Genomic DNA, 26,056 nt, shown 5'->3' on the forward strand with positions numbered 1-26,056 from the left:
TCTATTCTTGCCAATTCCTTATTATCAGTGGAAAGGGGGAAGGCTAAAACACTTTGAATGGGATAGATAGGACTTTCCGTTCAATGAAGCATTGATACTCGCGAGTTCATCTCGCTTTTCCCCCCGTTGATGTATTAAACAATCTAAGCAATCTAATCAGAGCAGTTGTTATTATGTAATATTATTGATGGATGTGCCATTTTTGATGGACAGCAGTGAATGGATGACTTGATGTGAGCATGTATTTGACTAATGCCGATAGTAATAAATCAAGTAGAGATTCCGACCCGTGTTGAACATCCTATTTCCTTGTCAAATCGTGTATGCTGTGCACCTAATCTATCCTGAGATGACACAACGCATTTAAGATCACAATCCTCAATAGATTGATTCCATCGTTTTACCGACAAGAAGATTCTACAATCTACCAGCCTTTCCGTAGAAATACATCGCTCCCTGTATAACGATATATATATATATATATATATATATAAAACGTTACATGTTTTAAGGCTGATCTGTGCATGATGGTGCTGCATTTTGACATAATTCTTATCGCATTTCCCCCCGTTGTGCTGTGCTGTGCCGTTCCATAGTCCAGAGCTTCATCATCCCCCTTCTAAAACTGCCATCACCCCTTTCCATCCCTGGCGTCATTTTATCAATGAACGTGGTATTATACATATTTACATATTACATATTTGTTGTTATTTATGGAAGTGTCCGGTTGCTGGAGGAACCAGGACGCCGGCTACACTGCACAGTTTAGCCCGAAATAGAGAGAGTGCTTTACACCCCGAGAAGTTATGCTTTTAACAGTAAACTCAATGAACCCGCTGCTGCTCGCAGCACCGCGCCAGCTGGTTGAAACTCCCGTTGACAGCCGGGGGAGAGAAAAGTTTTAACAGGGAATTCGCTCCGCGCTGTGTCGACGGTGATAGCAGTGTCGTATCGACACCATTCAAATGGTTTTGGATTCCCTGTCCTCTCCCCTATCCGGACACGTTTGAATTGTTATCCTAACCCACGGTAAACCGAAGTTATTAACCCGCAAAGGGTGCCTCTGGGCACCGTGTTTGTCCGTGAATAACACGGCACACAATGATACTACAGTTCATAAAGCAGACAAGTGAAGGCAGTGGTTTTAAGGGTTCAAAAAACAGGACTTTATTATGTGTACATAGCTTCCTCTCTCTCTTTCTCTTTCTCTCCAAAAAAATCACGGTTAATAATATACCACATGCCGAGGGAAAAGTATACGATAGCTTCAAGTTCCTCCATGTCGCTGTTGTTGTGGCTGTGTTGTGTCTCGTGAAAATATATGTCACCACCATGGCGTGCTTTTATGACGCGTAACTCCGCCTACTATCGCCTACTCCTCCTACTCATTCCTGGTCTGTTGTGTATAGTGGAAAACCAGAACTGTTCAAAAGCGTGCCGAAGCGTGCCGACCCGAACCGACCCGAAGCGATCCGGGCCGCTGGTGGAAAAGCGCCATTATTGGCTACTGTACTGTCTCATCATAAAAGTTGATTCCATTGTAAAGCAGTCTCCGTTGCCCCACGAAACAAACTTCCAAGTGCATGTACGCCCTCTGATGGAAAACACGTGTCATTTCCCACTGATGAATAAAAGCCCACTGGCGCATAATGAATGAAAGATTGATTGATTGATTGAAAACTTTATTAGAAGATTTGCAGAAGTAGGTACATGAAAGTACATATTACATACAGGTCAACTAACAGGATAAAAACCCAAGAAAGCCACTGGCTTATTTCAATTGGGGTCCTTGATTCTCAATTCATCGTTACATGTAAGACAGACAAAAAAGCTAGTACTATCTACAAGATAATACAGACAAATAACTATTACTATCTACAAGATAAACACACATCCATCATGGGAAGAACAATACAACAAAACATAAGGTATGTACAGCGGGTAGGACAGGTGGGGACATACACCACAGGTGGGGGCGGGGGACAAAACACAAAGTATGTACAGTGGGTAGTTCGGGTCTTTTAATCTGATTTTTGATTTAGAGGGTCCAGTTACGGATTGCAGCCTCCTGTAAATGTTTTTTGAGAGTGGTTTTGAAGGTGGGCAGTGTTTTGCACTCCTTTAAGATTATAGGAAGGGCGTTCCACATTTTTACTGCATAGTTTGCAAACGAGTTTAACCCCTTGTTTGTGGTGCAACGCGGTTGAACGTGGTTCGTGGAGCTTCCTCTGGTGTTGTATGTGTGGACGTTGTTCACTTTTTGGAAGTATGTTGACAGGTACTTGGGTGTCTTTGTGGTGTAGCGTATCTTGAAGACCAGGCCCAGTGCAAGCTGCTGCACTCTGTCAACTACTCGTAGCCAATCAAGGCTCAAAAAATGAGCAGCGGTTAGATGTGTCCTAGGGTTGAGGCCTAGCAGAAGCCTAACCAGTTTATTTTGGGCTGTCTGGAGTCTTGTTTTATGGGCCTTTGTGGTTCTATAGTACCATGATGTTACGGCATAGTCGAAGTGACATTGAATGAGAGCTCCTGATAGGGTCCTCAGTGTGTTTTTACTGACAAGTGAGGATATCCTGTACAAGAATCTAGTTCTATGGTTAACTTTTTTGATTACTTTTGCTGCCATTTTATCTCCGGAAAGATTTGCCTCTAAGATGGAGCCCAGGTATGTAATATCCTCTTTTCTTGTGATATTAATGTTACCCACTTTTATTTTAAAATTTTCAGCCTTTCTGAGTTTAGATGGGGATCCGTATAGGATGGTTTCAGTTTTACCTAGGTGTATTGATAGTTTATTGTCAGCTAGCCAGATGCAGATTCTACTCAGTTCAGTGCTTAGCGCTTTTTCCACCTGCAATATGTCCCTGTCAGAGACCAGCAGAGCCGAGTCATCCGCGAACAGGAACAAATTGCAATCACATGCTGATGACATGTCATTCACATATATTAGGAACAGTAAAGGTCCCAAAATGCTTCCTTGTGGAACGCCGCAGGTCACTGGGAGGGGGGGGGACAGTGTTCCGTTCACACTAACCACCTGTTCCCTCCCCTCTAAGTAGGATTGCATCCAGCTCACCGATGTTCTATCGAACCCAATTGCTTTCAGTTTATCTAACAATATGTGGTGATCTACTGTGTCGAAGGCCTTCTGGAGGTCCAGCATGACCATGCCGCAGTACTTGCCCGAGTCCACCTCATGGTTGATGTGGTCGTTCAAATAGAGAAGGCATGTGTCAGTGGAATGGGATGTTCTGAATCCTGATTGAAATTCATACATCAGCTTTTTTTCGGTAAGGTACCTATCGACCTGTTCATAAACTATTTTTTCCATAAGTTTCGAGATGGAATTAAGAATAGAAACAGGTCGGTAGTTGCCTGGGTCTAATTTGCTTCCTTTTTTATACAGTGGGGTTACCCTTGCTATTTTAAAGTCAAGGGGGACGTGTCCCTGTTTGATGGAGAGGTTTATTATGTGGGTGATGATTGGGGTAATGGAGGCAGCTGAGTCTTTTAGAAATCTGGCTGGAATATTGTCATGGCCCGTGGCCTTTTCTGAGTGTAGAGCGCCTAGCTTTTTAAACACCTCATCGTTTGACACCATGGAGAGTTTAAAATCATCATTGCGTACACCCAGTTTATTGTAGAACTCACGGATGTGCTCTACACCATAACGCCCTGAGTGGGGTGGTAGATTGTTAACTAATTTAGTGGCTATGGTTGTAAAGAAAGTGTTTAAGCACTTAGCCACATCCAGCTTGTCTGTAAGGAGAGAATCACCAGATTTGATGCTGATGTTTGTAGACCTGGTTTTGAGTTTTTGACTGCAACCTAGTTGGCTATTAAGTAGCTTCCAAAGGTCACGTGGTTTGTTTAAGTTTTCTTCGATTTTGTTATCGAGGTATTCTTTCTTAGCAGATTTGGTCATGGTAATTACCTGATTGCATAGTTTGTTGCATTGTTTTTTAATTTTCTCAAAGTGGGTTTTGTGATCTTCGTTTAAGTGTTTCACTAATTTTGATTTGCATTTTTGAACTTCAGAGCATTTTAGGTCTCTGACTTTCATAGCATTTAGAATGTCCGAATTCATCCATGGTTCCGATCGGAAAGCTATACCTGTGATCCCAAACCTTCACTGTATTTGAATGTTGATCATGTTGAACCGCCTAATCATGTCCTCTAAAAGGACTATTCATTTCGAGCGTTGGCCTGGTTGTAAATTAAACACAATAGTTTGAGTGTTATAGGCTATTTATAACATATCGTGAGTTTAGAATGAGAAGGTTCTATCTCCGTTTAGAATGATAAGGTTCTATCTCCGTTTAGAATGATAAGGTTCTATCTCCGTTTAGAATTATAAGGTTCTATCTCCGTTTAGAATTATAAGGTTCTATCTCCGTTTAGGGCAGTTCAGAGATATTGAGCGTCAAAGTTTTTACATTCCATTATGTTTTGTGAGATGGAACCTTTGTATTTTATGAATTACTAACTAAAAAATGTCAACATTTTTAAAACAACACCACACGGGCATTAATAAAAACCTAATGGATCAGATTATGTAAAACAAAAAACAAAAAAATGACAAAAATGGAGATAGAACCGTATAATTCTAACGTCACGATATGTATACGCCTTCTATCTTTCGTGTATGCATAGCATAGCCTATCTCTGGAATTTCCAGTTTTCCCATTGAAGGAGGCGAGGCAGATGCTTCTGGCGGTGGGGTAGGTAGGGCCCCCTCTCTCTCCTCTCCACACAAACACACGGGGGTGAGATCAGATCACGTGCACTCCTTCTGCACACCGGAGGGCGGTTCTGCACGGTAAGTTTCTTTGTCGGTGTTTCTCTCTCCTGCGTCCTGGGCTGGAACGCGACGTTTCGCCGGTGCCGGGCGTTCCCAGCGATAGTGGCCCATGCTTCGGCACATCTCCATCGCCCTCTCCGCCGCGGTGACTGCCTTCGGGTCCGCTCTGTTCATCGCCTTGAATTATGTCTACAGAAGGCGAACATGGTCGCCCGAAGCGGAATACCGTATGATCAAAGAGGTAAGTCAGTAAGTAAGTAAAGCAAGCGCGCAGAAGTTCCGATCATTTGGTGTTTGTGACAACCGACGGGAGTGTTACAGGCTTGGGTTATGTCATGCGTACGCAGTGAAAGTTCCTAGAGCGCCACAGACAGTCAATGCGCGCAGCCAGGGACAGGGACTTCAATTCTGCTGTCTAGACATGTCTTTACTTGCCTATGGAAACATATTAATTAAGGCAGCCTCGAATCAAGCAATATTGCTTGGTGCATGATTAAGTAACCGATAACTGTCTGAAAAAACAGCAATAATTCACTGGAGAGAGAATGGGAATGATGCAGATGATGATGACGAGGATGATGATGTAAGTGATGTAAGAGGCTGGTAGGCATGTGTTTGTCTAACAACAACAACATAAACACAAACATCAACCTTCCAAATATCTCGGCTACGACCGGGGAGGGGGGTATACTGGCAGACTAGTTTATATTAATGCACAGAATGTATTCGCATTATGTCATTTGATCATGTTTAACTGCCTCCTGAACCTGGAACATAATCAAGACTTGAAAACATCAAACATCTAAAGGCAACACACATCGGCACGGGATGTTCTGATCTCGACAGATCAAAGGTCTGTGTTGATTAGGCTACCGACAGTCCTTTGTCGCCAATCAATTCAAGGGATGTGAGTCATCAGAAGATAAGAAGTGTGTGTGTGTGTGTGTGTGTGTGTGTGTGTGTGTGTGTGTGTGTGTGTGGACTGGTGATCAGAAGAATCCCACCTGGGAGTACCACCACTAGTGTGCCCTTGAGTAAGGCACTTAGCCCTAAATTACTCCAGTGAGACTGTCCCTGTAATCTCTCACTGTAAGTTGCTTTGGATAAAAGCACCTGCTAAGTGGTAAAAATGTAAACAAAAATGTGATATGGTGTTTGCATGGAGATATCCTGACGGGGGAAGTCTATAGTGGAACTAGTATAGGCTGCTCACACAACGACCAATCATTTAGCTTTGTCTACTGTGATGCAATAGCATTGTAATACAATGTAACACACAACATTAACCTTTTGTTCTAAAAAATGTAAATACATTTCAGCGTTGTTGAAAATCAATGACACACTCGCTAGTCGACTAACACAGCTTGTTTTGTGAGCCTGCTAACAATGTAAAGTAATGTTCTAGTAAACTAGGTAGTAGTGGGGGATTACTCACCGAATCCATTGCATTGCAGTGTTTAGGCTTGACTAGCGAGTGTGTCATTGGTTTTTCAACAACGTTGACATTTATTTACATTTTTCAGAATAAAAGTCTGAACAATTTGATTGGTTGTCAACGTATTCCCAGGTACACCAGCTGCCGTCACATAGATATCAGAGGAATCAATGCAGGAGTAAACATACAGGACAGTCACATGAACACTACACACACTGGACAGTTAATATGAACACTACACACACTGGACAGTCACATAAACACTACACACACTGGACAGTCACATAAACACTACACACACTGGACAGTCACATAAACACTACACACACTGGACAGTCACATAAACAGTACACACACTAGACAGTCACATAAACAATACACATACAGGACAGTCACATAAACAATACACATACAGGACAGTCACATAAACACCACACACACTGGACAGTCACATAAACATGAATACACACACTGGACAGTCACATAAACAATACACATACAGGACAGTCACATAAACACCACACACACTGGACAGTCACATAAACATGAATACACACACTGGACAGTCACATAAACAATACACACACTGGACAGTCACATAAACAATACACACACTGGACAGTCACATAAACAATACACACACTGGACAGTCACATAAACAATACACACACTGGACAGTCACATAAACAATACACACACTGGACAGTCACATAAACAATACACACACTGGACAGTCACATAAACAATACACACACTGGACAGTCACATAAACACCACACACACTGGACAGTCACATAAACAATACACACACTGGACAGTCACATGAACACCACACACACTGGACAGTCACATAAACACTACACACACTGGACAGTCACATAAACAATACACACACTGGACAGTCACATAAACACCACACACACTGGACAGTCACATAAACACCACACACACTGGACAGTCACATAAACACTACACACACTGGACAGTCACATAAACAATACACACACTGGACAGTTAATATGAACACTACACACACTGGACAGTCACATAAACACTACACACACTGGACAGTCAACACTACACAAATAATAAGAGTTAAATACATACCACAAATACATACCACAACATTCTATCCCATACATCTCCCTTAACCCCATTGGGATATGTAAGCCTAGTAGAAATGCTGATGTTTAGAACTACATCCAGTATTGCAACTCTGCACAGGAGTAAAAAACATCTATATTTAGAGACTTTGAGAGGAGTTGAGAGAGTTGATCGTGTTGTTGCTGTGAAACAGGTGTTGAGACCTCATTCTATACCTTGCGTGTATACTGTATGTGTGTGTGTGTGTGCGTATACTGTGTGTGTGTGTGTGTGTGTGTGTGTGTGTGTGTGCGTATACTGTGTGTGTGTGTGTGTGTGTGCGTGTGTGTGTGCGCGCGTGTATGCGTGTATACTGTGAGTGTGTGTGTGCACGCATGCTTGCATGTATACTGTGAGTGTGTGTGTGTGTGGCGTGTATACTGTGTGTGTGTGTGTGTGTGTGTGTGTGTGCGCGTATACTGTGTGTGTGTGTGTGTGTGCACGTATACGTATACTGTGTGTGTGTGTGTGTGCGTGTATACTGTGAGTGTGTGTGTGCGTATACTCTGTGTGTGTGTGTGTGTGTGTGTGTGTGTGTGTGTGTGTGTGCGTATACTCTGTGTGTGTGTGTGTGTAACGCATGTGTGCGTCTCTCTCCAGGAGGAGGAGGAGCGTGGGAAGCGGCAGGTGCTGGTCCTGGGTCTGGACGGAGCCGGGAAGAGCAGCATCCTGCAGGGCCTGGCCCCCGGGGAGGGGGGGGCCAGCAGGAGGGCCTGCCGCCCCACCAGGGGCTTCAACTTCATGAGCCTCAGCGTCCGCGCCTGCCAGCTGGACTTCCTGGAGAGTAAGAGACGTCTTCTACCCTTCACTGGGCTCCCGCGCCGGTCTTAAAAAAAGGGCCCAAGTTTCAGTTATTAGGTCTAAAAACGGAGGTGCTAGGTCTAAAGAATGAGATTAGCTTGTCCTGCAAGGAAATCAGCCTGACCACTGTCCATCTATTTACGTGGAAATTAATCAAGCTGGAATTATTGGTCAACGAAGCTACAGCAGGATGACAAAAAGCTATCATATGGATATGGTGTCACGAATAGGGCTAAAATCATATCCAAAGAGGTCTAAAAAAGGTCTAAAAAGGTGTTAAATGTGACTTGTTGAAACGTGTAGGAACCCTGCCTTCAACACAGACACGCGCATCGAAATGATACCAGCAGCAAGCACATTGATATTCTATAATATTCTTCAGCTAACAGTGCCAGCGCTTGGCGCATTCATTTTCCTGGCAGAGTCTGTTCCGACTCAATGCACTGACAGCCATAATCCATCTCTCTGAATTGTATTGTATATGCGTGGGCTTTCAATTGGACTTTATTATGCAAATAGCCATAATGGTGACTGACCTGTGAATAATTCAGTGTCATGTCACCATCGACGGGCGGGGAATAGAATCATTACGCATGCACTGGAACTGTTGTTGTTGTTGTCATTTTTTATATTTTTTTTTATCACATAGCAAAGTTACACATTACGTACATATATACACTCACCGGGCCACTTTATTAGGTACACCTTTTCAACTGTAACTGTAAATATCTAATCAGCCAATCATGTGGCAGCAACTAGATGCATTTAGGCATGTAGACATGGTCAAGACGATCTGCTGAATCGTTCAAACCAAGCATCAGAATGGGAAAGAAAGATGATTTAAGTGACTTTGAACATGGCATGGGTGTTGGTGCCAGACGGGCTGGTTTGAGTATTTCAGAATGTGCTGATCGACTGGGATTTTCCCGCACTACCATCTCTAGGGGTAACAGAGAATGGTCCGAAAATATCCAGTGAGAGGCAGTTGTCTGGGCGAAAATGGTGGTGGTGGTGTAATGGTGTGGGGGGATATTTTCTTGGCACAAATCTGCAGCAACTGCGTGATGCTTTAATGTCAATATGGACCAAAATCTCAGAAAAAATCCGGCACCTTGTTGAATCTATGCCACGAAAAACTAAGGCAGTTCTGAAGGCAGGCAAAAGAGGGGGGGGTCCAACCCCCCCTGCTGGTACTAACAAGGTGTACCTAATAAAGTGGCCGGCGAGTGTATATCATACCACTAGTTTATACAGCTCACTAGTTACCTAGCAACACTGTAACCGCATGGATAATGAAGGAGTATTGCTCCCCCGTCTTGCTCCCCCCCCTCTGCAGTCGGAGGTGGTGAGGACCTGCGGACGTACTGGACAGAGTACGTGAGGAAGACTCACGTCCTGGTCTACGTGGTGGACTCCTCCGACAAGCGCCGCCTCCCCCAGGCCAAAGCAGAGCTGCACCGCCTCCTCAGAGTCGACACGCAACTCCCTGTGTTGGTCGTCGGGAACAAGCAGGTGACCTTGACTGTCATACAGCCCTGGCTGTCGAACGTCGATCGTGTCTGTGGGCGGAATGGATGTCGTTGGGGTTGAAATACCCTTCTTTTATTTCATCTGTCTGTCTGTCTGTCTGTCTATGGTCCTGAGAAGGCTGGTGGAGGTAGACATCGGAGGACGGGGCTTGTGATGTCTGATACTCTTCCTGCATCACAATGAGCCTCCTCCCGTCCTCCGATTTCTACCTCCACCAGCCTCCCTGATGTACAGAGTCGAGATTCAACTTTACATCTGACTCAGAAGGGTACAAGTGTGTGTGTGTGGTGTGTGTGTGTATGTTTGTGTGGTGTGTGCGTGGTGTGTGTGTGTGTGTGGTGTGTGTGTGTGTGTGTGTGTGTGTGGTGTGTGTGTGTGTGTGTGTGTGTGTGTGTGTGTAAGGTGTCTTCTAAATGCCCAAAATGTAAAAATGTAAATGAGTGTGTGTGTGTATGTGTGTGTGGTGTGCAGCAGGTGACCTCACACCGTCCCGTGTCCCCCCCCCCCCCTCCAGGACAAGACCGACGCTGTGAACGTGTCAGAGCTGCGTGCCGCCCTGTCCCTGGACACGCTGGGGGACAGGAAGCTGTTCCTATTGGCTGCTCAGCTGGGCTGCGACGGCCTGGGGGTCTTTGACGCGCTGGGGCGCTCCCGCGGCCTGCAGGCCTTCCAGGAGCGCCTCCTCCAGCTCATCTGACACCCCCAGGTCCCTGAGCAGGGAGGAGGAGGAGGGCAGGTGTGTGTGTGCGTGTGTGTGTGTGTGTGTGTGTGTGATGATGATGTGTTCGTGGATGCTTTAGAACCAAAGGAGACCCTTCCAGGTTCTCTGAGAGACAGGGACGCCCGTACCCGAGTTGCAACAGAGTTTAGACGAAACCACGCCCATTTCCGCATATGACGTACACGATGCGTGAGGGAGATGTTGATGCTGGATCACAGTTAGGGTTAGGGTAAAGGTGAGGGTTAGGGTTACGGCCGAGAGCTGCGGTGTCCATAGCAACGCAGCGGGCGACGCGCACGTCATGCAGAAGTAAGCGTGGTTTCGTCTAAACTCTGTTGCGATTCGGGTAGTCGCGACAGGGACAAATAGACCAATAGTCTGGGTACAGTCTGCGTCTTCCCAGCCGGCACGTGACTTGACCTTTGACCTTCAACTTTGAAATGTGGCTGAAATTATGCCAGTTGTTGTTTCAACGTTGAAAGAACAACGTTGATACAACGTTTAATGCTAAATTACCTTCATCAAATTACCTATCAAAATCTAAACAAAACTCAACAGTGATTCAACCTGGCTCCACGACGTTGATTCACTGTGAATAAACGTTAAAATGCCGACTGGGTTAGGTCAGTGGATACAGTAACAGGGTTTTAGACTATGTATGTAGGTATATCTAGCTACCAAGCATTATGCTCGTCACAGTTGGTGTTGTAGCAAGCGTTCCTGGCTTCAATGCTTCTTATCTTTGTGACAATTATCAGCTAGCTAGCTAGGTTTTTAACTCCTTCAGTGTAGTCATATAACGATGTATATTTGATATTGAATGTTGTTTTATTCTCTTAAATATATAGTAAAGGTGTATTTTAGGGGCCAGGTCACCTGGTGAGGTTTAAATTGAGTGTAGGGTTGCAGTGCACACTGTTTTTAGGATGAAACCGTTTTTCTTTGAGAAATTAATGCTCTGTTTGGTGTTACAACGTCAACATCTGCAAGTTTTCACTTTTTATTTGTTATTTTTACAGTTTTTATTAAACCAAACCACTAAGCTATGTACCTTCAGTCTTAACCTAACCTTAGACCTGGATAAAATGCACAAGTCTCACACGCACACGCTTGATTCAGTTTACCTCAAACACGTTCAAGCATTTGACTGGTATTTGACCCTGGTCTGGCATGGACTTGTAATGCAATGAGGTGAAATATGGAGTTGTTAAAATGACTCATTCACAATACTTAAAAACAAGGAAACAGAGGGGGAAACAGAGCAGCTTGTGTTGTTCCATGCTGGTCAAACAGAACAGCTCAATAAAAAATAAAAAAAATCTTGAATCTATAGGTAGGCTAGATGACCTTGTTTTGACGTTCTGTGTAGGACAAAGTCTCATAACAGGTCAAACAGAAACATGTTTTGCTGAACAGTCACTATCGGACATGTATAGTTCTTGACACAGCTGTGTTGTTGACTAACGCAGATTATCTTCACGCACATAGTCTGAACACTAGAGATTATACACACTAGTAGATTATTCCATTTGATCGCCTCTCTCACATTATTGTGTGAACTCGGAGGCATTCCGGGCGTTTTAATAATATAATAATCATCAATTAACCACTCGGTTGCGTACCCGAAATGAGGCTGTAATGATTGATGAGAAGCACATGCGTAAGTAGCTGATAAGGGTCAGTATGGCACGTGGTGTCTTTACAGCTATTATGTTCTGCTGTCGTTCAGAGATAACTCGTAAGAGATGACGTAATATCCAACTAGCGGTTACAAAAGTAAAACATGTAATAACCTCTCCACACCGTCTCACATAATTGATCATTAACAATGAGTTCTTTCCTCGTTGTATAAAACACAGGGTGACATGTAGTGGAAACAATTTCGATTAATATCCACGTCCAAATGAATGGCCGTCAACGATTTCCATTTCAAAGTGTGAAATTGCATGATGTATAATTCAAGAATTCACCCATATTGCCAACACCCCTCCCTCCCCTCATGTGCGCACAAACCTCCTGATACAGTAGCCTATGAGTTTCTCTGCCAGCATAGAGTATGTTTTATATTTCTTTGTTGTTTTTTATGAATTGCATTCAGTTTCAATACTTGAAATACTTAAATATACCGTAAAGCTTTTACTCACTCAAAAATGTTTTACTAGTATATTTTATTTTGCAGTGATATAACACGCACAAGCTTAACAGGTGATGCTGTGAATGTAGACATGAACACACTGCACACTTCATTATAAAAGGAAATACATTGATGTAGGATTACAAATACACAGTCAAGTAATTGTTTACTTAATTCAAAATAGCAGTTATATCCTCATTAAACGTTCTCACTGTTGTGTAATTTGTGTAACTGTATTTTTTGGAATCCACTCATACTTGACCGTATGAACAATACAATAAAGACGTGTTTGATGCATGTTGAAAGCTGTATGCCGGTTCTTCTTTCAAACGTTGACAGTTCTGTAGATATCCCTATTCTATCAGGTGTGCTTTGGCGCCCTCTGCTGTCCACATTTGACAACAGCAGCAACAACTCCCCAGAGACGAGAAGACTCATTCCTTTCTGGCTCCATCGAGATAAAACCTGGACCCAATATATATTTTTTAAAAACACTTTGTGAGTGTTTGAGCCTGTCTGGAGTTCCAGCTGGGCAGCAGGGTAGAACTAATCCATCGGTTCCTTTGCGCCAACCAGGCAAGTTCAATCAAGCACAAGTATTTCAAACAGAACTTCTTTTTTTTTTCTAAACTGCACAAGGCGCGTTGTTATGTGGAGGCAGTCTTCCCAGCCGAGAGCGTCTCCATGAAGGCGGTGTACTGCTCTGGGTGGCAGCGTTTATACTGGTCCAACTTCCTCCTGAGCTGACTGGGCGTGTCCTGGTAGTAGTTCTTCTCATCTCGGGCCATAGCCTGCACAAGACAGGGAGGGAGGTAGATACTTTATTAAGGCATTACAGCAGCTCACAAACAACAACAACAACCCAATAAAGTGACAATAGAATAAAATAGACTTCCGAAACATTATATACAGTAAGAACAGCCCAGTATGAATTAACATTCACCCTGATTGAGCACAAAACCATCTGCTGATCAACCGTCTGCAATGTCAGGAACCGAAGCCTACGAATTTTACTCCCTTACACTTGTGTAATGTGACGTAATGATAAAACTGGATCTTACCTTGTAGTTTTCTCCGTGTCCCCTGACCATGTGCTGAACGTACTCTATCAGATCCAGGGACAGAGTCTTGACTGCCTTCTCAGGGAGACTGGCTTCCGCCACCATTTCTGGTCAGAAACAAGAGACACGACATTATAGGATCTACTGGTGAAATCTAAAGGGGGGATATTCTTAGGTTCTGCGCATTCAGATAGCTGGTTGAACTCAGCTGGTTGAACTCACGGACGTAAGAACAGCCTTGATTCTGTTACACACCCCAGACAGACTGGGCCGGTTTCACAGACAAGGCTTAAGCCCGGTCCTGGACTAAAACGCACTTTCAATGTCAAATCTCCATTGAAGACACTTTTTTTAATAGGAGTGGGCTAGACAGAGGTCAAAAACACGTATCTTTTATTAGGTCTCCGTTTTTTTGTATTCCATTTGACGTCTCTCAACATGAAATGACAAAATGTTCAGCCTGGGGTCCAAGAAAAAAGTGTGCAGGGCACAAATCCAAAGCCCTTTTCACACATAAATTCCCTGTAAATTACCCGGGACCGGCAGTGATCTTCGCCGTTCACACACGAGCTAAATACCTTAAGATTACCGTGTTGTATCTTTTCACACACCTAAGCAAAACAAAGAATGACCAAAGTATAGCCCACTCCTATTTTTAATCTAGGATTAGGCTTAAGCCTTGTCTGTGAAACCGGTCCACAGTGTACTGGAAACGCCCAGAAAAACACACAACAAGAGAGAAGTTAAAGTTGAGTTAAAAGTGGCAAGAAAAAGCCCTGATTTCCAGCCTTGGGGAGAGGTGGGGGGGGGGGGGGGGGGTGTTTACACAACGTGTGACATTAATATCCATCCGTCTGGAGAACACACACAACTTATTGACCTGCTTCGCGTCTGATATGGAGATCTGATCCGGTACTTACGGTTGAGAACATATGGCTTCCTCACAAACTTGTTAGCAGGAGGTGCCTCTTTTCCCCCACCTGCAACCATCTGTAGGAACATGGACTATTGTTAAACAGACGCCAAGACACACTGAAAAGCTGCTGTTCTGCTCCTCACATGGGCCCCTTTTTCTCAATTGTTAGAAACTTGATTTCTCATGTCCTCCACTCGCTTCCTTCTCAAAAGGTATTGGAGAAGAATTTCTATTGGGAGGGGACGACGACACAGATCCTCTCCTCCAATGTGTTTTGTAGGATGGAAGTGGAGGAGGTGGAGGGGGGAGGGGGGGGAGGAGGAGGAGAAGGAGGAGGTGGTGGAGGAGGAGGAGAGGAATCAAGTTTTAAGAAACCTGATTCTAAGAAATGATGGGGTGAACAGTGGAAGCTTTGTTGCAGCGGTGAGTTCCTCGCATCTGCTCTCCTCACGTCCTTCCCAGAATACGTCAGAAGAGATTATCAAGTGACCCTGCACAACCCCAGTAACCCTCACCATACACATCGATGGACTCAGTCGTCTTAATGCTGGGCTGGAACTAACCGGATAGGCTCTGCCATGTAACGAGGAAAGAAATCACCATGCCAAGCACGCCACGGTTTGTAATAAAAACCCTTCTTTCACTGATTGGCGGTTTGTTGGGTGGTTGTCCCCTTTGCCGGGCATCACGCTTGCCAAATTTCTCTTCTCGCAAAGTAATTTAATAGCTTTTTGGAAGGCACATTTGGCAAGCTTAATGCTTTACGCCAAAGGCAACCACCAGAGGAACAACCACCAGAGGAACAACCACCAGAGGAACAACCACCAGAGGAACAACCAGCATGAGTCAACAAAGCATAAACTAAGCACATGACAAACCGTGGCTTGGCATGGCCATTTTTTTTTCCGATACATGACAAAATCCCTGACTCTATCTGTCCAAAGGACTGTATAGAGGAGGCTGGAACATGCATGTAATGCTGGGATGCCAGTGTGATATGATGATATAATAATATACGCCATTTAGTTGACGTTTTTTTTACCCAAGCGACTTACAATGCAGTGTGTGCATAATGTTATGGTACATGTGGGAATACGGTACATGTGGGGAAACTAGGGTTAGGTGCTAGGGTTAGGGGTAGGGTTAGACATGCCAGCGTGTACCTAACCCTAACCCTAGTTTTCCCACTGTACCGTAACACACACATTCTGTCTGTATATACTAGTATGGTCCCAGTGGGAACCACGAGCAGCAGATGACAGAGTATTACAGGACTTTGGTACATGACATACGACTGCTTCTAACAGAGGAGAAGGCGCACTGTTCATCGGAGGAGATAGGGTGTCTCTTATGTACTTACACTCTGTTTTTTAATGGGAAGAGAGCGGTTCGGGTCGAACGCCAGGCCCATGTCTCGCAGGTTCTTAGCCACTGATTTCTTCTCATTCCAGGCATTTCGAATCTGGGGACTGGAAACAGGAAGGAACACGTGATTAACGCACACAGGGGCTGCGTTCCAAAATGCATTCTGTCTAGAGCGTCTAACAAGTATGTTTAGAACACAGCCATTTATATGTATTATTATATGACGTAGCCTACATTGGCCTACTAGGGGCGATTGCTAAACTAAACAACTATAGTTGCCCCCGTGTTAATCAGGGGTGAATTGAATAATCTTATCCGGTAGGGATTCAGGCTTTTGCTCCGGCCAACAATAACACAGTCGAATAATCATAATCTATCATGACTTTGACTAGTTAATAGTGGTGTACTGCTGCCTGCTCAGGTGGCACAATTAGCTGCTGGCTGGCCCATACTATAAATGAATGGTCTTTATTGTCATTAATACAGTACAGGTACCATACAACGAAATTTAGGAGGGGGGGGGGGGGGCTCCCCTGGTGCTAGGAAGAAAAATAATAATACTAAAAACAAGGAGGGAAAAGAGCTGGTTTACATAAATAAAGGCTATATACACTATCCACTATACTATACAAATAAAACACTGTGCTGTACTCTATGCTATGCTATAAATATCCTAACATTTCCTATCTCTGAACCTTATGTACACATGGGTTGTCATATTGCACATTCATTTAAAGTGTCGCAGTTTGCAGGTTTGAAATGTTCACAGTTGTGTTTCAGTATTGCACTTGATTTCAATCCAGCAGCAGCCATCAAATTGTCTAGATTGTCCAGGGCCTAGAACCAGTAGTACAAATGTAGTATAAATGTCCTGGTTTTGTGCATGGCATGCGATCTCTGATTGAATCAGAAAACAAAAATATTGCTAGCTACTGATAATCATGTTAAAAAAAACAGTTCACGTATGATTCGTAACAAGCAAACAAGTTGTCTATAACGGTGTCAAGGGGTGCACATATCCACCACCCCCATGATGAGGGACCTGGCTATCCAGCGTGTCTCTCTTACCAGTAGCTGTTAGCCACCGCTAGCCTGATGAAGCTAGATGAAGACTTACCACTCGATCCTGGGAGCTTCCCTTTTCTTAAACTGCTTTTTCAGTTTCTTCCTGTCTTTATTGTAATCGAACTTCTTCGTTTTGTTTGATCGTTGTTTGGCTTTCGGCATTGTTATGGAGCGCTATAGATCACTTGTTTAAGATTTCAGAGTCACAACACGTGTCTCAGATGTCTGCGTGATCAGGAAGCATGTGTTGATGTCACGTGGGTAGAGGGAACGCCTCTTAGGCCTCTGATGTCATCGCGCTGCATAATAAATGGTGCGTTCGGCAGCTGTCGGAAACTCAGAAATAACCACTAGGGACTCCAAGGGGGGTATTTCATCAACGGCGCTAAATAAAGCAGCGATTAATTGGAAAAAGCCCGGTTACACTTAACGTCGACTGTGACTTAAGGTTCAAGTCATTCCTTTAACAGAATTCAGCCGTGTCTCGTCAATGCTAACTAAGAAGAAATAATTATAGGCTATAGTCTATAGAAAGTCAACACACCCCTTCACTTTTTCCAAATTTTTGTGGTGTTATAGATTCAATTTAAAATTGATTACATAAAGAAATCCACACACAATACCCCATAAAGACAAAGTGAAAACAAGTTCTTAGAAATTTCTGTAGGCTACATTGATTAAAATTGAAACACAGAAATACCTCATGTGCATAAGTCTTCACACCCTTTGCACTGACACTCTTAAAAGCTAAAAAGCAAAAAATGTCATCAACAAATAACAGTAAGTAATTGAGTCCATCTTAATGCAAGGATAATAGTTAATGTAATTTTGGAATCAATATCTTTGTTTTATAGGGTCTATCTCCACCTGCTCAGTCGTGTCACCTGTGGGTCATCAGGTCATCTGCTGCAGGATTTCAGCCAGTTTGTTCATCCATGTCAGTCTTACACTCTGCCACTTTATAGCTATTCGGTTGTTAAGTCGTGACGTGTTTCCGGGTCCAAAGTTGGCTGAGGCGCTGTCTTCGAAATGCCTCAGTAATAATAATAATTCATTATATTTATATAGTGCTTTTTCGAGGCTCAAAGACGCTGACAAATATGGGAAAAACGGGAAAGTGCTGCTGTGTCCCTTGTTGTATGAATAGATCCGAGTCTAAAAAACGATTGAACTGTCATTCTACCACTGTAGTACACTGGTACTCTGGTGCGGGGAATTTCTGGTTTGGACCCGGAAATTGCTAAACGTCACGTCTGACGTCAGACTTAACAACCGAACTACCACTCAGTAGTTTCTTATGTCTAGTCGTTGTCTAACCATGCTCTCTTTGGGCTCCAGTACCACTGCCCTGTTTCTGCTTTTGATTTCCTGTTGATTGTGATTATGACTTCCTGTTCCTTCATTCCTTCCTTAAAGCCTGGTTCTTTTATATAAGTGTGTCCTGCATGGGTTCCTTAGCTCAGAGAGAGAGAGAGACACACCAATGTTAGGGCTACTGTCCATGTAACTTCAGTAGGGCCTCTGTGTAGCCTCGTAGGGCCTCTATGCCTCTAAGCTGTCATGATTATTTGTAACATTTACTTGGCAGTAAATGTTTCAGATTTGAACAATTCAGATATTTGCCGTTGCATATTAACTTGAATCAGAGTATCCCAACACTAGGAAAACAACATTTGGCATTACATAATCGTCACCTTTTTAAAATAATGACTTAAGTCACTTGCCTAAATATCATATAATAGTATAATAATAACTTTGCAGCTCAAAGTGCTCGTATATATTCAGTTCAGTTTATTCTGTATTTTGCAAAACTTGAAAATATGATTTAAACCATTATTTTAAGAAAGTGATGCTATAACAGACAGATGCATGTGACTGATTGGGGGGGTCTCTCCCACTTAGAGAGCATGCATAATAGCTCTGTATGGATTGGGAGTGTGGATAGGGCTAGAGGTAAAAAAAAAAAAAAAAAAACGACATATCAGAGATACAGATAAGATAACACTCTAAGAAGAGGCTTGTTGTATTTAGAGTTGAGAATTGACAGGTAAAGTCAATGAAACAAAACACATCTATTTATTATTTATGTTGTGGTCTCAACAGGTGACAAAAACAAGAGTGTTTTTGTCTTACATTGAGAAATCATGCATAACAATTGATTTCACTGTATCTGTAAATAGGCTCACAACCCTATGTGTTTACATGCAGGGCAGGGCAGGTTTTACAGACATAGTTAAGCCTAATCCTAGATTAAAAAGCGTCTTTAAAGTGTGATTTAGTCCAGGACTAGGCTTAAGCCTTGTCTGTGAAAGACCTTAGGCAGAAGGTTAGGATTATAGTCCTAACCCTAACCCTATGTAACTCTTCACTTTGAATGTTGCAAGAGGCATACATCCTTGACATGTAGGTCAATATTGTAAGACTACAATCAACCACCACAGGAGGTGGTAAAAGCATCGTTTTAAATGTGAGACATCTGACAGCATCGGATCAGGAAAAAGTGCATCAATGAAACAATTTTCTTCTTTTTTTTACACAAATGTTGGCAAATAAAAAGAGCAAAACTATTTTTAGAGGACAATAAAATATGAGGATTCCCCTTTAATAACGTAAACACATGATCATTCTCTCATTTTCATGTTGATACCACAAACGTCTTCTGTGTAACTTTATATTATATAACAATATAATAGTGCTAAAATTTGATATAGACAGAAACAGAGAGAGAGAGAGAGAGAGAGAGAGAGAGAGAGAGAGAGAGAGAGAGACACCTTTTTGAGTAGTAAGCCAGAGGATCATCTTTTTTTGGAGCTCATTGGGTTATAGGGTTACCTCAGCGGCACTGATTCGATTTCCATCCAGCCCAAATGGACTTGGGCACATGACATACGACTGCTTCTAACAGAGGAGACAGAGGCGCACTGCTCATCGGAGGAGATAGGGTGTCTCTCATGGCCTGCTCAGCATCACCACCCACACTATAGGTCCTGACCTGCTCAACAACCACCAGGTAGGCTATCTGAAGGAAACGATGATTAGTTGCAAGATTGTTCTCCAATTTTGTCTATCCATTAATTCATCCGTCCATCCTTGAATCCATCCATTCATCCATTCATCCGTCCATCCTTGAATCCATCCATTCATCCATTCATCCACACTTTTATCATAGTGTTAGGTCTATAGGCTACAACATGACAGCCAACATGAAAATGTGTATGGCATTATAAATACATGCATTCTCTTCATGTGTTACTACACTCGCTTCTTGCATGAATTATGACCACTTGAACTGAAATGATACTGCTGTCAATAGTTACATGTGTTTCTATGCCTCTAGGTGGCCCTGTTAACCATGTCTAATCAGTTTCCTGACTCTATTCCATAACTCTTTTTTTTAGTTCTCTCTTCTATTCATATGAATAGGCTATATGTGTTGGATTTTTTTCAACATCATCACAACTAGACGTTGTTGTTAATGTGATCTCCCACCCTGTCATGCGGTCTGGCAACATGTGTAACAATTTGGCACTTCATGTTAGTGAGATGATGTGAGCTTAGAATTATAAGGTTTATCTCCATTTAGGGCAGTTCAGAGATATTGAGCATCAAAGTGTTTACATTCCATTATGTTTTATGAGATGGAACCTTTGTATTTTATTAATTACTAACTCAAACATTTCTACATTTTAAAAATAACACCACACAGGCATTAATAAACACCTAATGGATCAGATTATGTAAAAAACTCAATTTTGACAAAAATGGAGATAGAACCATATAATTCTAACGTCACGATGAGTCGCTCCTAGTCCTCCTCGCTGCGTTTGCGGACGTCATTTGACGTTGAATAACATAACTGGACATGAATATGAATACACATACACGTCCATATGTGGTGATCTTAGGGGCGTGGCTATGGCAAAAGGGGGGGGGAGGAAATGATCGACGCTCTCAGAATCCACCAATAGCGGCCGTGTGGGCGGGGTTCAGGGGGTAAACAGCCCGGTTGGAATCGACGCAGCTCTGGAGCGCTGCTAGGGCGGAGACACGGGGGGGCGAGCGACCGAGCTGGAGAGTGTCATCCAGGGTTAAAATATTCCGCCTTGGGGGGGTGTGGGGGGAGGACAAGCTCACTGCCAGAGCCCGGCGACGGACGAGGTTGGGCCTGCAACAGTGCCTGCAACCGAGAGGGTAAACCATGGAGCTCGAGAATATCGTGGCCAACACCGTTCTGTTGAAAGCGAGAGAAGGTAAGGGGAAGGAAGGGGGGTGATGACAGCCCTTGACAGCTCCACTCTCAGCCCCGCTACGACCACCCTAAACCCCGGGGGTGGGGGGGTGGGGGTGTCCCTCCGGAAGCCTGGCGGCTCGGTGGATGAACGGAGCTGGATGATAGCTGCTGGCTGCATCTCTCTCTCTCTATTTGCAAGGCTTTGAAGCGTAAAAGATAAAGCGTTATATTATAACATCCCCATATGGCCTCTCTGGCCTCCGAGAGATTAGATTGATCCGAGGGGGTATAACCTTGGCTCGCTCGGGACATCATGCATGGAAAGGATGCAACTGACTGTCAATGACTGCAGAGGCAGATTTTCGATTTCCCTTATTTTGTGTACGTGCAGCGAGCATCCCTCTCTCTTATGTCTTTTTGCGAAACAGGATGTTTAACAGAATATTTGGCAAGAGAGAGAGAAATACAAAATAAAAAACACCCTTAACATGGCATGGGCAATTGTGTGGATCTGTTATGGTAACAACGGCAGCGCGCTTGCGGTGTGATTGTTAAGATCGGGTTGTAAGGTTGTGATTTGGGGAATGACAACAGAAACAGCATTTATCTGGGCTACTGTACTACGCCACGGCAGGTGTATCCTTTGCCGAGAAAACGTTGTTGCTTTTACGGAACAACAAGCAGAGTTTATTTCTAATCTGAAACACAAGGCTGCATATGCTACACACATAGATCACCCACTTCACTTGACAGAAATTAATATATGTAACAGTTTGGACACACCTTCTCATTCAATGTGTTTCCTTTATTTTCATGACTATTTACATAAAATAAAATTGTTGTTAATAAAATATATAATAATAATATTAAATATATATATATATATAATAACATATTATTATTAACACATATTATATTTAATATTATTATTATATATTTTATTAACAACAAAAAAGCAAAGGGTGGCTACTTTGAGGAATCTAAAATATAAGACATATTTAGAGTTATTTCACACTTTATTGTTAAATACATAATTCCTGTGTTCATTCATAGTTTTGATGCCTTCAGTGAGAATCTACAATGTACCAAATAGTCATGAAAATAAAGGAAACACATTGAATGAGAAGGTGTGTCCAAACCTTTGGCCTGTACTGTACCTATATATATATTTTAAAAAGCAGCACTCATTTCGTAATTCAAGTCATGTGGTACTACCTCCCAAAGTAAATGGTAGATGTAATCAGATTAGTTTTACCCCTGTATCTAAACGCGATTAGAGAGCAGCGCTCTAATGTGATCAACGGGTAAGAGTAGGAGTGTCGTTTCAACCACGCTGCATGCCCTGCGTTATCAGTCCCGCATGTTGTTTATTTATTTATAAGAGAAATGTTTCGTTCCATACTCAGGGTGGTTGACCCTATACTCTGATAAAGCTCCCTCTGGCCCGGGTAATACCTACTGTCAGAGTACCGGATTGCTACAGCCTAAAGTCAGTGTGATCACACACTTTTATGATGTATGAATTATGAAATCAAGCAAATTCCACAACTGTGGGATTGTGTGAAATGTGTTCATGAAAGAGATGAAACCAAGGCCTCTACAGTATTTGACAGTGTCTGTCTGCCTGCCTGTCTGTCTGTCTGTCTGTCTGTATGTCTGTCTGTCTGCTTGTCTGTCTGTCTGTCTGTCTGTCTGTCTGCCTGCCTGACTGTCTGTCTGTCTGCTTGTCTGTCTGTTGAGTGGAATAGTCTACACCAGTGGTACTGTACTTGCTGATGATTGTTCTCTCTCTCTCTCTCTCTCTCTCTCTCTCTCTGTCTCTCTGTCTCTCTCTCTCTCTCTGTCTGTCTGTCTCTCTAACAATATCGATAATGTGTTTGTGAGTCAGGGACAGGGAGGGATCCACCCTGTCTACTGTTGCTTGCCTACTGTATCTGTTACACACTGTACACGATTCCCCCTCTGTTTGATAGAGAAGAACAGCGGTGTGTCCTCTTGAACGGACACAACCCAGGCTTGTGGTGTCTCTCTCGCCAATGTTATTTGTCAGTCAAATACAGTAGCTGATGAGTCAGAACCTAGGGCCTGTCTGGGAGGAGCAGGGTACTGTGGCCTGGGGCTGGATTTGGGCCTAGTTGTACAGTGGGACACCACCACCACCACCACAGAGGGCTGTGTTACATCAGAAAGTTGTCGAGGCCGCATTCGACCCAGGCGTATTCTCTAGGACGGTTAAAAACCCACATAGTGGTCCGTTGGTAGTACCCTATTACTGAATACTTTAGTAACAATAATAATAATAATAATAATAATAATAATAATAACTTTTTATTTGTATAGCACTTTTCCTGCAAACGTTGCAGCTCAAAGTGCTCCAATCATTATATAATCATCATTTAATTATTTAGTCATTTAAAGGCAATATTAAAAAGATGTGTTTTTAGTCTTGACTTGAACATATTTGCTGAGGTTGCATTCCCTAATGTAAACTGGCTGTGCATTCCACCATTTGGGTGAATTAGTACATTAGTACATTGTTGTTTTCTGCATAGGGATAGCCTAAGTTTAAGTTTAATTTAGATTAGATTAGACAGAGTACAAGTACTGAGACAACAACATGTAGTTTGGCATCGAACCAAAAGACATGGTATTACCGTGACATAAATGAATATACATGAGATGAATATCAATATATGTATAGTTATGATATGACACATGTATTGTATCTGCTTCCTCACAGTTCAGTGTTTCCCTTCCCTCATGTGGTTGTTTCTTGTTGTTGTTGATGGTGTTATTATTGTGTAGTTGTCTTATGATTTTACCCTAGCCCTAGGTCTGGAGCTAGGGTTAGGACTGGAGCTAGGGTTAGGTCTGGAGCTAGGGTTAGGTCTGGAGCTAGGGTTAGGACTGGAGCTAGGGTTAAGGTTGGAGCTAGGGTTAGGGCTGGAGCTAGGGTTAGGGCTGGAGCTAGGGTTAAGTCTGGAGCTAGGGTTAGGGCTGGAGCTAGGGTTAGGACTGGAGCTAGGGTTAGGGCTGGAGCTAGGGTTAGGACTGGAGCTAGGGTTAAGTCTGGAGCTAGGGTTAGGACTGGAGCTAGGGTTAGGGCTGGAGCTAGGGTTAGGACTGGAGCTAGGGTTAGGACTGGAGCTAGGGTTAGGACTGGAGCTAGGGTTAAGTCTGGAGCTAGGGTTAGGACTGGAGCTAGGGTTAGGACTGGAGCTAGGGTTAGGGCTGGAGCTAGGGTTAGGACTGGAGCTAGGGTTAGGACTGGAGCTAGGGTTAGGACTGGAGCTAGGGTTAAGTCTGGAGCTAGGGTTAGGTCTGGAGTTAGGGTTAGGTCTGGAGCTAGGGTTAGGTCTGGAGCTAGGGTTAGGACTGGAGCTAGGGTTAGGGCTGGAGCTAGGGTTAAGTCTGGAGCTAGGGTTAGGTCTGGAGCTAGGGTTAGGGCTGGAGCTAGGGTTAGGACTGGAGATAGGGTTAAGGTTGGAGCTAGGGTTAGGTCTGGAGCTAGGGTTAGGGCTGGAGCTAGGGTTAGGACTGGAGCTAGGGTTAAGGTTGGAGCTAGGGTTAGGTCTGGAGCTAGGGTTAGGGCTGGAGCTAGGGTTAAGTCTGGAGCTAGGGTTAGGGCTGGAGCTAGGGTTAGGGCTGGAGCTAGGGTTAGGTCTGGAGCTAGGGTTAGGGCTGGAGCTAGGGTTAAGTCTGGAGCTAGGGTTAGGGCTGGAGCTAGGGTTAGGTCTGGAGCTAGGGTTAGGGCTGGAGCTAGGGTTAGGTCTGGAGCTAGGGTTAGGGCTAGAGCTAGGGTTAGGGCTGGAGCTAGGGCTCTAGCCCTAACCCTAGCTCCAGACCTAACCCTAGCTCCAGTCCTATCCCTAGCTCCAGCCTAGCTCCAGCCTTAACCCTAATTCTTTCTCCCCCCTCTCACCCCCCCCCCCCCCCCCCTCTCTCTCTCTCACTGATTTGCCCGGTCATTTCCATGGTGTTCGTGTATCTTTGCATCGTGTTCAGTAATGCATGATGGGACGAAATGGGTCTGGTCTCACTCTCCTACAACACTCCGCCGTCGATCCCATAACACACTGCTGCGTATCGCATTGAAATGTAATGTATAAACTAACGATGCACCGATAGTGATACCAGTACCCAATACCATGCTCATGTACTCATACTTTATGTAAGTAAGTAAGTAAGTCATGTTTATTTATATAGCACATTTTACAACGACAAACAGCCGCCCAAAGTGCTTAACAGAAAACACTAGTAAAAGAGAAAACAACAGATACTACAGATACACTAAAAACAAGGTGCAATACAAATACAAGTGCAGAAATAAAAGTAGTGCAGTGCGGTGCAGTGTCGGGAGGCTGGCTCACCTCAGGTCAAAGGCCAGGGAGAAAAGAATGTAAACGAAAAACTACCCTGATACATGACGGTATTATTAAGTACTCTGTATCGGTACTCGGTACCGGCAAGTACCCAAATGTTAGTACTTGTACTACATACTTGGGCTGAGTGATATATTGGTGCATCCCTACATGGAACTGAATGATGAAGGGTATCAAATCAAACACGTAAATGGTAAACGGACTGCACTTATCCAAAGCACGGCCTCTCATTCACCCATTCACACACACATTCACTCACCAATGGCAGCAAGCTACCATGCAAGGCGCCGGCCGGCCCGCTCACTGGGAGCAATTTGGGGTTCCGTGTCTTGCCCAAGGACACTTCGACATGTGGCCAGCCGGGGCTCGAACCGGGGCTTGAACTTGCGATCATTAGATTGCAGCTCTACCCCCTGCGCCACAGCCGCCCCTCACACGTGCACGGTGCATGCATCACAACGAGAGTGCCGC

At 43.7% G+C, this 26,056-nt stretch overlaps 3 protein-coding genes across 3 annotated transcripts in view; 2 read left to right on the top strand and 1 right to left on the bottom strand.

Moving 5' to 3' along the window:
• Positions 1-4,910: 4,910 nt before the first annotated feature.
• arl10 (ADP-ribosylation factor-like 10) lies at positions 4,911-10,637 on the top strand (the record flags this gene model as incomplete). Its single annotated transcript, XM_080549431.1, has 4 exons — positions 4,911-5,042; positions 7,980-8,163; positions 9,517-9,692; positions 10,225-10,637. 4 exons carry the CDS (start codon positions 4,911-4,913, stop codon positions 10,405-10,407), a joined length of 675 nt encoding a protein of 224 aa, XP_080405557.1. The 3' UTR covers positions 10,408-10,637.
• Positions 10,637-17,201, bottom strand: nop16 (NOP16 nucleolar protein homolog (yeast)). The gene is made up of 5 exons (XM_080550171.1): positions 17,025-17,201; positions 15,903-16,011; positions 14,547-14,616; positions 13,627-13,733; positions 10,637-13,356 (listed from the first exon to the last, which is right to left on the bottom strand). The coding sequence occupies exons 1-5, from the start codon at positions 17,132-17,134 to the stop codon at positions 13,213-13,215; spliced, it is 540 nt and encodes a 179-aa protein (XP_080406297.1). The 5' UTR covers positions 17,135-17,201; the 3' UTR covers positions 10,637-13,212.
• A 3,969-nt stretch (positions 17,202-21,170) lies between these two features.
• Positions 21,171-26,056, top strand: part of grk6 (G protein-coupled receptor kinase 6) — a gene marked incomplete at both ends in the record, with an annotated part of 41,318 nt that continues 36,432 nt past the window's right edge. The window contains one exon of the mRNA XM_080549881.1: positions 21,171-21,222. Within this exon, the coding sequence (XP_080406007.1) occupies positions 21,171-21,222 (52 nt within the window). The remainder of the gene's footprint in view (positions 21,223-26,056) is intronic.

The sequence above is a fragment of the Nansenia antarctica genome, assembly GCF_963989245.1.
Source record: "Nansenia antarctica genome assembly, chromosome: 20".
In the NCBI taxonomy this organism is placed as follows: Eukaryota; Metazoa; Chordata; class Actinopteri; order Argentiniformes; family Microstomatidae; genus Nansenia; species Nansenia antarctica.

Coding starts and splice junctions, on each gene's coding strand:
- nop16 (XM_080550171.1), bottom strand. CDS start 17,134: ATGCCGAAAGCCAAACAACGATCAAACAAAACGAAGAAGTTCGATTAC. Junction 16,012..17,024: donor GAAGCTCCCAGGATCGAGTG/GTAAGTCTTCAT, acceptor TCCTGTTTCCAG/TCCCCAGATTCGAAATGCCT. Junction 13,357..13,626: donor GACACGGAGAAAACTACAAG/GTAAGATCCAGT, acceptor TGTCTTGTGCAG/GCTATGGCCCGAGATGAGAA.